General features: G+C 32.5%; 1 protein-coding gene across 1 annotated transcript in view; it reads right to left on the minus strand.

Moving 5' to 3' along the window:
• Positions 1-13,649, minus strand: part of PCDH15 (protocadherin related 15) — a 789,434-nt gene that overhangs the window by 299,446 nt on the left and 476,339 nt on the right. The window contains exons 11-12 of the mRNA XM_053663991.1: positions 8,953-9,159; positions 667-801 (exon numbers count right to left, since the gene is read on the minus strand). Of these exons, the coding sequence (XP_053519966.1) occupies positions 667-801; positions 8,953-9,159 (342 nt within the window). The remainder of the gene's footprint in view (positions 1-666; positions 802-8,952; positions 9,160-13,649) is intronic.

Genomic DNA, 13,649 nt, shown 5'->3' on the forward strand with positions numbered 1-13,649 from the left:
TACTGACTTTTTGAGCCAGATAATTCTTTGTTGGGGGGAGGCGATGCCATCCTGTGTATTGTAAGATTGTTATGATATGTTAAGCAGCATTCTTGCTATCTACCCATACCCCTCACAGTAGTGACAGCCAGAAATGTCTCAGAATTATAAATGCAATAGTAAAAATAAAATACAGTTTAGAATATAATTATTTACACTGTGTATTCTAATTTATACTATCTCAATTTAAGTCAGTTGTGAGTATATGGTAAATAAATTAGCACATTTTTGTTTTCATCTCAAAAGTTAAATTTTTGGAAAGAATGGTCACATAGCTGAGCAAATATATAAATAAATGGAGGAAATATTCATTTGATTTCTTTTTAATTTTTGATAGTCTCTATGGTATTACTTGAACATGTTACCTTTTCCTCTCAAATAATTGACTTTTCAATTTTAAACTAACATCTCTTTATGTTATATATATATAACTTTTATATAATATATTTATACATATAAAATATATGCAATATATAATATAAATATACACATTTTGTATATATATATTTTTGTGTATATATATGTGTGTGTGTGTATATATATATATATATACACATACATACACACACACACACACACATATATATATATATATATATACACACACACACACAAAAATCACTTTACCGAAAAGATGTACGTGTCCTGCTCTTCCCGGTCCACTGGCTGAAGTAAGGTGAGGAAACGAGTGATTCCAGTCGGTGTGATGGTGAACACTGAAGCGTAATCATTCAGGAAAAGCTGAACCTCTGGGTCTTTCGTCTTTGAAAAGAAGAAAAAGCCATTATTTAAAGTGTTAAATAATTAATACACCTATTAATTCATTACCTTAAAAGTAATTTTTCAAGTTCATTATAAAATAAGCATAATTTTATTAAGGATTTCTAAAGAAAAAAAGAGATTTTAATAAATATTTACCATAATTAAGCTAAACTATGTAAATGCCAATGACTCATTTTGTGGAAAACAATGTAATAAAATTAAGTACTTGTAAAATTAAAGTAAGAAGACAGAATGGAAAAAGTCAATTAAATATATATTTATTTTTTATTTAATATCAGTAGTTTACAAAAGTTCACTGAGCTAAAAAAAACACAAAAAAAACCCCAAGAAATAAATACCAAAAAAAAGAAAATTGGAGCAGTGAGTTTTTGCTGTAGTCATATGTACATATGCATCTTACTATACTGTTCCCATGTTTAATGCAAAATAGAAATAAAATTAGTTATGTATAATTAATTATGTTACCTATAAATATCCTTGCTCTTTCTTATTTTAATTTTAATGTTGTTAAGATTCTCTAAGGAGGAAAGATATCTAACTTAATTAAAATATTTTAGATGATTACATTGAAAATATATGAATTAAACACATGTGTCTGATAGAAGAGTCTAGAATAAAATTTCTACATAAACAAATGATTGCAAAAATTCTAAAGGGAGATAATTAACTAAGAGTTGGAAACTCTCCACAATCTGATCACCATCTGTGAGAGATAAGGTGTTAACTGCTTCAGTACAGTTAACAGAGTAAGAACAGAGAGGTAAATAGGGAACCTTGAACTGGTCTCTGAATAGTGAAATAGGAAGGCAGGTGGGCAAATAAAGGGGAATGAAGGGGTTATTATGACAGAGTGGATTTACCAAGAAGGGTATAAGAATAGCCAGAGGGATGATACAGAAAGATAAAGTATTCTTATATATTATGTCAACTTTTAAAATATTATGTATAGTGTAATGTGGAGTATAATTTAATGTCAGATTGTTTTCTAGATCTGGTATCAAGGGCTGATAGCGAAGTCGAGAGCTTAGAATCATTAAAGACATGCTAATTTGAGAAAAAATAGAACTCTCATGAAAAAAATGTCTGTGTGAAAGTGAAAACTTGAAATGTAGACTCCTACATTAAAAAGTGGGCACAATCTGATCCACCGTATACTTTACATATTTTGAATTTCAATATGTGTTTATTTCAAATAACTTTGAAATGCATCATTTTATTTAAACCTGACACCAGCTGTGTTCTTAATATCTCATTATAAACTGTTACTTAGATACAGCATGGTGGCTTCTGTGTTCATGATTTTGATATGTCAGTATACTACATGTATTTTAGAATAATAAAAGTTAATAATACAGAAAACTTCTATTGGTCTAGCTATAAAATAATAAAAATTGTTTAAAAAATATGGCCCTGGCCAGTGTGGCTCAGTGGATTGAGCACAGGCCTGCAAATCAAAGGGTCGCTGGTTCAATTCCCAGTCAGGGCATATGCCTGGGATGCAGGCCAGTTCCCCAGTAAGGGATGCATGAGAGGCAACCACACACTGATGTTTTTCTTTCTCTCTTTCTCCCTCCCTTCCCTTGTCTTTAAATATAAATAAATAAATAAGTTAATTAATTAATTAAAAAGTTAACAAAAAGAAATATAAAATGTCAAGAAGATTTACACTGATATTTTCAAATAGGCACTTCATTTTTATTTCATTGTCATTGCTCAAATTGCTCAGCATAGTTAGAACATGGGGTATTTTGACTAATCAAATGTTAGTTAATAAAAAGTTAAATTATTTAGAAAATGGGATTATATAATATTTACAAATACACATATTTTGATTCACATTTTGAAGATTCTTTTGTTGTACGTTAGTTAATTATATGAAATTTAAGTATTTAAAAATGATCGGAAGCATTAGTATGCAGTTTCAGTTAATAAAAACTAAATAAGTGTTCATGAGTGTTCTTTTTTAGTATGTATCCTTGATTTTAAGAATTGCTACATTTTCAAATTTATAGGTTTTTTTTCTGCTCTCTGCACATCCAACAATTATGCCAAAGAACACAGCTTCCTTTACTCACCCCTGTACATTATTATTAATCCAAGTTGAGCAAGTGTTGATCTGTGACTTCTTTACCAATATTTACTTCTTTCCCTTTATTCAAATCCTTTGGTCATTCTCTACTTTATGATTAATACTTTCTCAATTTATTTTCTCCCATTCAACTGTAGCTTCAGTTTGTAAATTTGTTAGACATATTCATTTGCATACCACATGTTTTAAGCATTTGTTAATGCCAAGTGTTCTGATAATTCAATACTGCAATGTGGAGAGTTGTGAACCAACATATATGCATGGCTATAGTTTAATATGGTTTTGTGAAAACAGTACCATTTGTTTTACCAACTTATGAAAGCCACAAATTTCCTTTGTCAAATATGTCCTTTCTGAAGGTGATATAAACACCAGGGCTCTATAAAAAGGCTCTCTCATAATTGATAACCAGAAACACTAAAGGGCTGATAATTTAATTCTCTTAGTTTCTTGAAGTGTTTGTAATAACTAGCTGGAGACAAAAATAGCATTTCCAAGAGTAGCAGCTTATTTGTTTTATGTAAAGATAACATAATACATAAAACTAATATCATACATTGCATGTCTAGTACATTCTAATGTGTTCTGAATAGTTAATCTCTGATTAAAATACAGCTTTTGAAGTTTATGAGCCTTTTATACCTATATATTGTATACATTGATGCTATTAGTGAATACTTGTGTATTTCTTGCAGTACAAGAATTTAAAAAGGCTGAATGGGAAATGTTCAGCCAATTACTATTCAAATTTAATATTTTAGGTTTATTTCTAAGGATAACACTAGTTTCAAGTATGACATTTATAACATACTGGACAGATAGTGCTTTAATTTGTATTTTAATAGGGACAGTAAATTTTATGTAGTCTTGTGTTCATAAATTTACTAAAAATAAGTGTTAGTTTCTAAATCAATTTGTACACAGAAGACTGATTAATAAATATTATTTTTCTCCATGACATAAGGTAATACTATTTTACTCTAAACTATACATTCAGTATATAACAAAACATTACATATTATGTCATTGATTTGTGTATTATTTTCTGGAAGGTAAAATAAAGTCATATTGACTCACAGCACAAAAAACTGAATATAAAATAAACACATTTACAAATGCAAAGGTAAACAAATATTTGAATGTAAAGTTTCTAAATTTCACCATATATAGTAGAATAAATATATTTAAATATGAATAGTCTAATGCATTTAAAATCATTTTTTGTTTTTCAGTGGAAATCAAAATATCACACACACAATATTATATGCATCCTCATATATACACACATACAACACAGACATGTGTACATATAGGCATATATATGTATGCATACTTATGTGCACACAACTTACAAAGCATAATACCAAATGACAAAAAGTTAATTTCATCTTGAATCAGTTGATAGTAACTGCCTGAAGTACCTTACTCAAAAGGGTTCATCTCAGGCTTAGAATTGTTCAGAAAGAATGCAGTAATGAGTTATCAATGTTTGCCAAGAACTAAAAGAACATTTAACAGTTAATCTTTAAGTTACATGCAATTTGGATTCTATAAACTTTCATACTACTATAATAAAAATATAATATAATTTAATGTATACCTATATACATATATATTTAAAGTAATTATATATGTCTTTACGAATGAGAATGAGTAACTGCTTACTTGTTTTAGTAGAACAGAAAAAGAACACAGAATCAAACCACAGCAATTAGCAAAAGAACAAAGACAAAATCAAAACCTAGTACCTACAGGAACTCCACCAGGTGGGACCTATGTGCAAATTAAACATGAAATAAAAAATGTGAATATCAATGACCAGAAATATAGATATGCTGTATGCCATACACTAGTAAAACAAAAAACAAACCAAAGTCAACAGAGCAAAACACAACAAAAACATGTTTTTAGTATATTTAAACTAACAATATTTTACAGAGAATATTTTATTCCTTAGTATTCTGATATACATGATAGCATGGCAATATTTATAAAACAAAAAAATACATTATATCTTTAAGACTGCATTATATTACATTTCAAATATAACTTTATTTTTAAATAATAACACTATATACAGGGATGTAAATTGATATGAAATTATAAGTGAATCAATGCCTTTCTAAAAGTCAATGTGTAGTATCTGTTGATTATTTTCCTCTGTTGTATGTTTATAACCAGAATTAAATGTTCAATTTTTAGTGATTCTGCCACTGAAAACCTGGTCATCTCAGACATGACTCTTAAAAACCTTGACCCTTTCCTATTCTATCTACAATCTAGACTATTTTGAAACTAAGAAGAGTACTTACAACATAAAATTCATATATATGTTATATACATGTGTATGTTTATATCTATATATCTGTAGAAAAGGACTATTAGTAAATATAATTTGTTTACTGCTCGGTTTCTCTGTTTTTCTTCTATTCCTTCTGATTCAAATTACTGACTGCTAATACACCACAACTAATCAATCCCTGCTACTATTTCTTAAAATGTTTTCTTACTTTCCACCCATTTGAAAGAAGGAACACCACTTGATTTTTAGACAAATAAATCCAAGTCTGACCTCTTCTTCACATTTGCCTTTTTAAAAAATATGTATTTTCTTGATTATGCCATTACAATCATCCTATTTCCTCCTCTTCATTCCCCTCCACCCTGCACACCTCCTCCCCTACCACTTCTCCCCTCTCATTTATATCCATGTGTCACAAGTTCTTTAGATTCTACATTTCCCATACTATTCTTGCCCTCCCCATGTCTATTTTCCACCTACTATCTATGCTACTTATTCTCTGTACCTTCTCCCCACTTCTCCTCCTCCCACTTCTTTGTTGCTAACCCTCCATGTGATCTCCATTTCTATGGTTCTGCTCCTGATCTAGCTGTCCTCTTAGATTGCTTTTGTTTTAGGTGTGGTTGTTAATAACTGTGAGTTTTCTGTCCTTTCACTGTTCATATTTTTATCTTCTTTTCTTAGAGAAGTCCCTTTAACATTTCATATAATAAGGGCTCAGAGAGTCCCAAAGAAGTTAGACCCAAGAAGGAACACACCAAGGCACATCATCATTATATTAGCCAAGATTAAAATGAAGCAAGGAATCCTAGAAGCAGCAAGAGATAAAGCGACAGTCACCTACAAAGGAGTTCCCATCAGACTGTCAGCTGATTTCTCAAAAGAGACCTTACAGGCAAGAAAGGGCTGGAAAGAAGTATTCCAAGTCATGAAATCCAAAGACCTACAACCAAGATTGCTCTATTCAGCAAAGCTTTCATTTAGAAGAGAAGGGCAGATAAAGTGCTTTTCAGATAAGGTCATATTCAAGGAGTTCATCATCACATTTGCCTTTTGTTGTGGCTACTCTGGAAGCCAACTAGGAGAGCCAACTCCTATTGTGAAAACTTCTCTGCTTGTGCCAAGTGCTTATTCTCCATTTCTGTTGCTCACACCTCTATGAGGTGGATGGTCTCTGTCTATATTCCTAACTTTATTATCTCTATTCTGATTAGTTTCACTAATTCTGACTGAAAATCTGCAAGAATTTACCACATAGTAAAATTCTTGCCCGTGACTGAGAAGGGCCTTGAGGTTTAGTTGTTGTTGTTAATTTAGATCTTTAACCTCCTAATGACCATATTTTGTTTTTAAGAATAGAGTGCTTGACCTGGAGAAAGAGATGATTCAGAAGGGCATAAACCCATCTTTAAACATATTAGTGACCATTTTGTAGATTTATTCTGTGTGCTGTCAAATGAGAAATATACGGAATAATGAATGAGTTACAAAAGGGTTGGTTTTAACTCAGTATGAAGTACTAGAATTAGTTTTCCAACCAAAGAATATGCCATATTATGAAACAGTTCAATATTATTAACAATTTTTATGTAGATGTTAGATATCCTAATTCTATTAATTTATTTACATTATAGATATATAGAAGCCATATATGATATAGAAAACTTTGTCATTTTGGACTTAGATATACTTGTTCACTTTTGGGAAACTGAGTAAAAATCATTCACTATAAATAATTGTAGAAAAAGGATGGGCTTAAATAATAAGCAAATGGCCAGATACACATTATTTAAGTACTTAACATTTTTTACACAACATATTAATCATGCCACAACCCCAATATATGGCATCATCTAAGGAAAATGTTCTCTCTGAGTGCATCCCCATCAGCCCCAGACACAGGGACAGGCCAAGGAAGCAGGGATCCTAACCATATACCTTTTGGATCCCAGACAATTGAATGAAATGGGGACAACTGGTGACAGTGAATCTCACAGTATCAAACAGCTGTCACATGGTACAACCAAGAAAGAATCAGACCCCAGGCTGACTAACTCTAAAGTACAAACTCCTAAGGACCACAGTGTGTTGCCCCATCCCTTGAAAAAAACTCGGGGCATTTAAGAGGTCAATTGGCTTTAAATCTCCACAAGTAGAATTCTAGGTAGCAATTTCCAAAGGTTTCAGATCCAGGAGTTCTCCTCCCCCCCTCTCAGGAACACCTTGCTGTCCTTTTCAGAATCCCTTAGAACACAATTTTAACATTTCTTTTTCTAGAAGGAGAAAAAAGTCTGGTAGTAGAGTGTTAATTTACTAAACTGATGATAAAAATCCATGTAATGAGATCCCAGGGACATTCTATAGCTGTGCTGCCCAATTGGTAATGTGTGATTATTTGAATTTAAATTAATTCAAATTAAACAAAATGTTAAAATTATGTTTTCAGCCTAGTAACATTTCAAGCGTTCCCTAGCCACGCCTGCTACTGTTTTGAATAGCAGAGCTACAGAACATTTTCATTGCTCTAACTGGTGCGGTTCAGTTGGCTGGGCATCATTACAGAGGGTAAAACATTGCCTGTTCTGTTCCCCCAGTCAGTGCACAAGTCTGGTTGCAGGCCTGGTCCCAGGCTGTGTGAGAGGTAACCAATCAATGTTTCTCTCACATTGATGTTTATCCCCCTTTCTTTTTCATTCCCCTCTCTCTCCTAAAAAAAATCATTATCGCAAAAATTCTATTGGACAATGCTTATTGGAGAGGGAGAAATTGCTGATCAAGACATTCCTGCATTGTACATAACAGAAATCAAACTTACAATTTTTTTTAGAAAAGATATGTTGGAAAATGCTGTAGTGGTCACAGAATCAAAGGAAATTTTTTACAATTGGTATAGCTTTGGGTAAATCATAATCTAAAAGCAATCAGGAACCCAACAGGACTTTTCCCTGTGTCTGGCTGGCTTCATTCTGTCCACTGATAATGGATTTTCTCCATGTCAGCAAACTTAGCTACGATGGCTTCTGATTCATTTCCACTTCTTTAATTCATGATGCTAAAGTCTTCTGGCTCCATTTTTTTTTTCTTTTCATTTCTTGGGAAGACTCTGACTGGCTTGGTATATTTTCTGTCTACTATTCATGGCACTTACTCTGGCTAAGGAAGAAAAATATTGTGATCTAGCCGGTCGGCCCCATTTCCCACTCGTGTGGCTAGTGTCAGTACCAGAGAAACACAGGAGGGTGTTGGGTGGAGAGGAGGAGTTAGCATCAACATAGCCACTGACAGAAGTGTAAGCGAGTCGGCTGAATGCTTTTTCTGTAATGTACATCAGAAAAGTCCCCCGAGTTGCATCCGGAGCTGCCAGCATGATTCTTTATACTCGTTGCATAATTCTATTATGTTTCCCTATTAGCAAATTTTAACTCATATCAATTGAACAGTTTTAACCCATATTAATAAATGAGTGCCCTGATAATTTAGCAAACTTCAAAAGAAACATACATTTTCTATCTTCTACTGAATATCTGTAAACCAAGAAAAAAAACAGCTGCTGAATTCAAATCTAACATACTTTTGAAATATTATTCTTGATATAGATTTAAATTATAAAACTAATACTCTCATTTACACTTTTTCTCTATCCTATAGTTCATGTAACCGTGGTTTTGTAATGTTTGCTATTGACATAAGTATAACAAGAGATGTGTTAATAAAATGACAAAATTTACATTTAACTTACATCTTCTATGTCCTTGTCCAGAACCACAATTCTTAGAGGGGTGGTCAAATTGACACTTTCAGAAATGGTTGCCCCCACCGGGGCCGATTCCAGGATATAGCCTTGGTAGCTGGGCATTGTGAAATAGGGGGCCTGGTTGTTTTCATCCAGTATTTCAATATGGAGACTGGCAAAGGCAGGGAGAGGGTGGCCATTGTCCTGTTCAGCCTAGAAAAAAATGTAAAAAGGTATAAAAAGTCTACATTTTGGGATCTTTCTGAGCGTCACTTTTGATACTATCTATACAGAATCACTTTCGAACTGATATCATTATAGCAAGAAGTAACGCTTTAACACTAGAGGGGTTTAGAAAACATAAACAAGAAAATGGTTTCACTGATTTTTTTTGGTGTCCTGCATTCAAAGTCAGTGTATAATTTAAAAGAACAGTAACAAAAATAACTGCAGTAAATTATTATAGTCCTCACTACATATTTTTGAAGAGCTAACTGCTTAAATAAGTTAGACAGAAAATTGATAAGGGAATATATTTGAGTGAATTGCTAATAAAACAGTTAAATAATAGAAAAGAGTCATCACTCAACTAAAGCATTAAACTTATTTTTGTCTCTTTCATCTCTTCTCATGCCACACTAATGATTAAGTCCCCAAATAATTCATTATTGTATATAAAATTAATAGACTTAGGCTATATTTTAGGAGTTCTTGAAAGCATCACATTAAGGAACAGATATAATTTCAATGAAATATTTTTTAGTATCTATAGAATTTCAAATACATTTAACAAAAAATATGTTGTTCAAGTTAAGTTAAAATGTATTAGAATTGTGTTTATTTTCTTGGTTATTTTGTTTAGTTTTAAAACAATGATTACAATTTTTAGTTCCAATTAATTTTCTTAAGATATCTCCATAGGGTCATGTTGTAAATGCAGAAACACCAATGTGTGATTTTCTGTTTCTTAAAAAAATGTATTTAAGGGAAGTATTCATCACAACTGACTTCAAACTTGAGAAGAAATCATTGACATAATTCAGTAGTATACAAATGTACTGTCATAAATTTTTATTGATACTTTCCCCATTTTATGGTAGCTGTAATTTGAAGTTAACTCAATGTGAATGTTAAATGCTCCATATTAAATCCTGAAGAGCTTTCCTCAATGGCATATTGACATTTTGGTCATGGAAGTTTATAGCTGGTTCAGATAGATATCTCTTATTATTCAATCCAGTGGCAAGAACTATGTCTCTAGAATGTAATTTTGCATTTTCCTCTCACTATAATTTAGCATTTTCACCAATTAAGAGGGTAGGTGACAGATCACAGTGACGTTTGCAAAGGTACTGGTGACAATGTACAAAGGAAAATCACAATATGTATTTTTACTTCATATTATTGTTAACATTGAAGATATTTTGAAATACTATTTGTGCAAATCACTAACTTGAAATTACACTAATTAATAAATCCTTTGTGAGATAATGTTATATAAAGCATTGATAAAAAACTAATCTTTGTTTTTTAGTATTTTGGTAACTCTATTTCAGTATATTAGTTTCCCATTGTAAGATTTTATAGTTTACTTTATTCATTTAAATTCCACTTTGCAGCAGATTATGAAGGTGATGCAGCCAATGTACCAAACGTTTATGAGCTCTGCACTAAGTACAAGCATACTGAAATAATGTGTAGCCTTTTCTAGAATTATGCATTTTCTTCACACATAACCGTATGTGCTCCTGACATCCTTCATATGGGTAAGTTCTTTCTATATCCATGGCTGTGATTAATGTGTGCTGAAGCCATGGATGTTCTTCTAGGAGTTCCCTCTGTGATACACAAAAGGGTTTGGGATGTAGCTGCTTTACAGGACAAGAGTTAGAGTCTATGATTGGTAAACATCATTTTTCCAGGGAATGTAAAGCCATCATTTGGCCCATATGAAGTTCCAACGCAATGCCCTTGATCTGATTAAAGCAGGAGCAGTTCATACACAGAGGTCATTCTGAACATGAGTTTTCTTCCTTTATTTTGTATCTTGTATAAAAGGTATTATTTCACATTCTGGACATACTAATAATGCTATGAAAAGTAACGAAATTTGTAACTTGTCTCCTTCCACCAACCCACACATACAAATACAGTTTATAAATGGTGAGGGGAAAACAGAAAACATTCTATAACAACAAAAGAAGTTCATATTTTACATTCAGCTCTTATATTTTTAATTTTTACCGCCAACTGTGAAGCCAGGACAAATATGTTAGGTGCATGGTGAAAACAAAGTGATCCACGGAAAAGAGAAATAAAATGGAATTAGTCCTATGGAAACAATCGAATCCCTGCACTTTTAATAATACCATGTGAAAGTTCTCTCTGAACATTAGTTTGTTGTTAATATGACCAATATTTTTGGTTTACTACTACATGGTTTGTCCTATTTTAGGTTTTTCAGAGGTGTTAACCAGGTGTCTGTCTCTAAAAGTTCACATTCTTAGCCCCTATGCTATTTTGCTTCTCTAAATGTGAAAACATAATTTAAAAAATTGTTTTAAAAATGTTTTAAAAAACATTTTAAAAAATGTTTTAAAATATTTTATGAATTTAATTTTAGAGAGATAGGAAGGAAGGAAGGAAGAAAGAGAGGCAGAGAAACATATGTGTGCAAGAGAAACATCATGTGGTTGCCTCTCACACACATCCAATGGGAGACCTGGCCCAAAACCCAGGCATGTGCCCTGACCAGAAATTGAACCAGTGACCCTTCTGCTTACAGGACCATGCCCAATCCACTGAGCCACACTAGTTAGCGTTCAAGCAAGCTTTCTGTTGAGTATTTGTTTATTCGTCAATTTCCTTAATTATTTAAATTTTATCCTGCCTGATCAGGTTCCCAAATGATTTTTTACATAGATTAGCTCACAGTTTGGTGCCCTGAAACACAGGTGGGCATCTTGATTCAGTGGGGACTGTGCAAACTGCTTTTCAAAAGCAAGCACTTCACATGACCCCAATTTGTCCAAATCAATGGTCATTACTGCATCAGTTGGGTCTGGCTTTTGGCATCTCTCATTCAGGCCGAAGGAAGTCGTTATACTAAAAATAGCCTAGGTTGAGCTGCCTAGACCAACTCTGCCCTAGCCTTGAATACAAATGATTGTTACTGCTTTTTACCTTTAGGCAAAGTCTCAAATTTCAGCGGGACCTAAAAGTTGGAATGAAAGTGTAGGAACCTCACATGAAAGATTTCTGGGTATGATCCTGCTTAGTTCACTAAGCTCTGCAAATATTTGGGGGTCAAAAGTCTAATAACTGGAAACAGTTCCTTTCTTTTCTATAATCATCGTTTTTCTCTAGGAATATCTTAGGAAGAAAGGCTGTGGGAAGTGTGTTTTCCTGGGTCAAAGATCATATTACTATTACCAATTAATTAGCAATTAAAAGTTAGTGTGCTCATTGCTTCTTGACCTTTCTTAATAAAATTATATTTCCCTAAGATGAACAGGAACTTCCTTTATTTACACTTTAACTCTAAAAATTCAAGAATGCATACAGAGTGGGACAACAAGGTTATTTATGAAAGTTTCTAAAATATGAGAACTTAGAAAACACAAAAACATCCAATAATTTATCAGATAAAATAAAACAAACTATTTTGAATATAATACAACTGAAGTGTTTGTAATGTCATAAATAAATATAGCAATAGAATATATTCTTGGTAGGAAAGGAATAGATTTGTTTGACAAAAAAGAAAAATCATTTTTACTAGGCAGATATAGAGAACGAATTCCCCAAAAAGCACTTATGATATGATAATAAAATAATATTGACATACTTTTCACCTAGATAATATTTTTAATAAAGTGAAGTATATTTTATTTTTACTTGAAGTAAGAATATGTCCACTCCATTTATAATTTATTGAAATGAAAACATGAATATACCTTTTAATAATAAAAATAGTTTTCTTTACTTAGAGTTTGAGGCAGGACCTGGCATTACAATGACTGATGCAATTTTGAATGATTTAAAAAAGAAAAACTCAATCACTTAGGGAAGATCACAAATTCAAAAAACTCTGTCTAGTCACAAACACATCAGACTATTTAGCTCATGTTCTAAACATGGGAATCATCTTGATTATAAATGGTAAGGCAAGCCAGAGACAAAATTATGATAATGATGAAGTAGTCATTTTTTTATGGAATGATTTTAATCATGTTTTTGGGTGTGGCTCAGTGGGTTGTGCATTGTCCCACAAACCCAAAGGTCACCAGTTTGATTCCCAGTCAGGACACATGTCTAGGTTGTGGGCCCAGCTGGTGGTGAACAAGAGGAAGCCAATAAGTGTTTCTCTTCTTCCCTTTCTCCCTCCATTCCCCTCTCTCTAAAAATGAATAACATCTTAATCATGTTTTATCCCCCTTATTTTGCCCTGTTCTTTGCCTCCCCATTCAGCAAAGGACAACACTGGGTTGATCACATTTCCCCAGTATTTTCTCAATTTAGGAGGAAACCCATTCAAGTACCTTATGTGAATTGGCCAGTGGGAATACTCCAACCTAGAACACTTTAATTTCAATAAACCATCATATAAAAATAGATTTTAAGTGGGTTACTTGTCAGAGACTGGCAGTTAGTGAGAGTTTGTTACCACTATGTACCAGGCTGTTCCTGAGAAAAATAATAAT

This window comes from Artibeus jamaicensis, unplaced genomic scaffold, assembly GCF_021234435.1.
Source record: "Artibeus jamaicensis isolate MK-2021 breed Jamaican fruit bat unplaced genomic scaffold, CSHL_Jam_final contig_332, whole genome shotgun sequence".
In the NCBI taxonomy this organism is placed as follows: domain Eukaryota; kingdom Metazoa; phylum Chordata; class Mammalia; order Chiroptera; family Phyllostomidae; genus Artibeus; species Artibeus jamaicensis.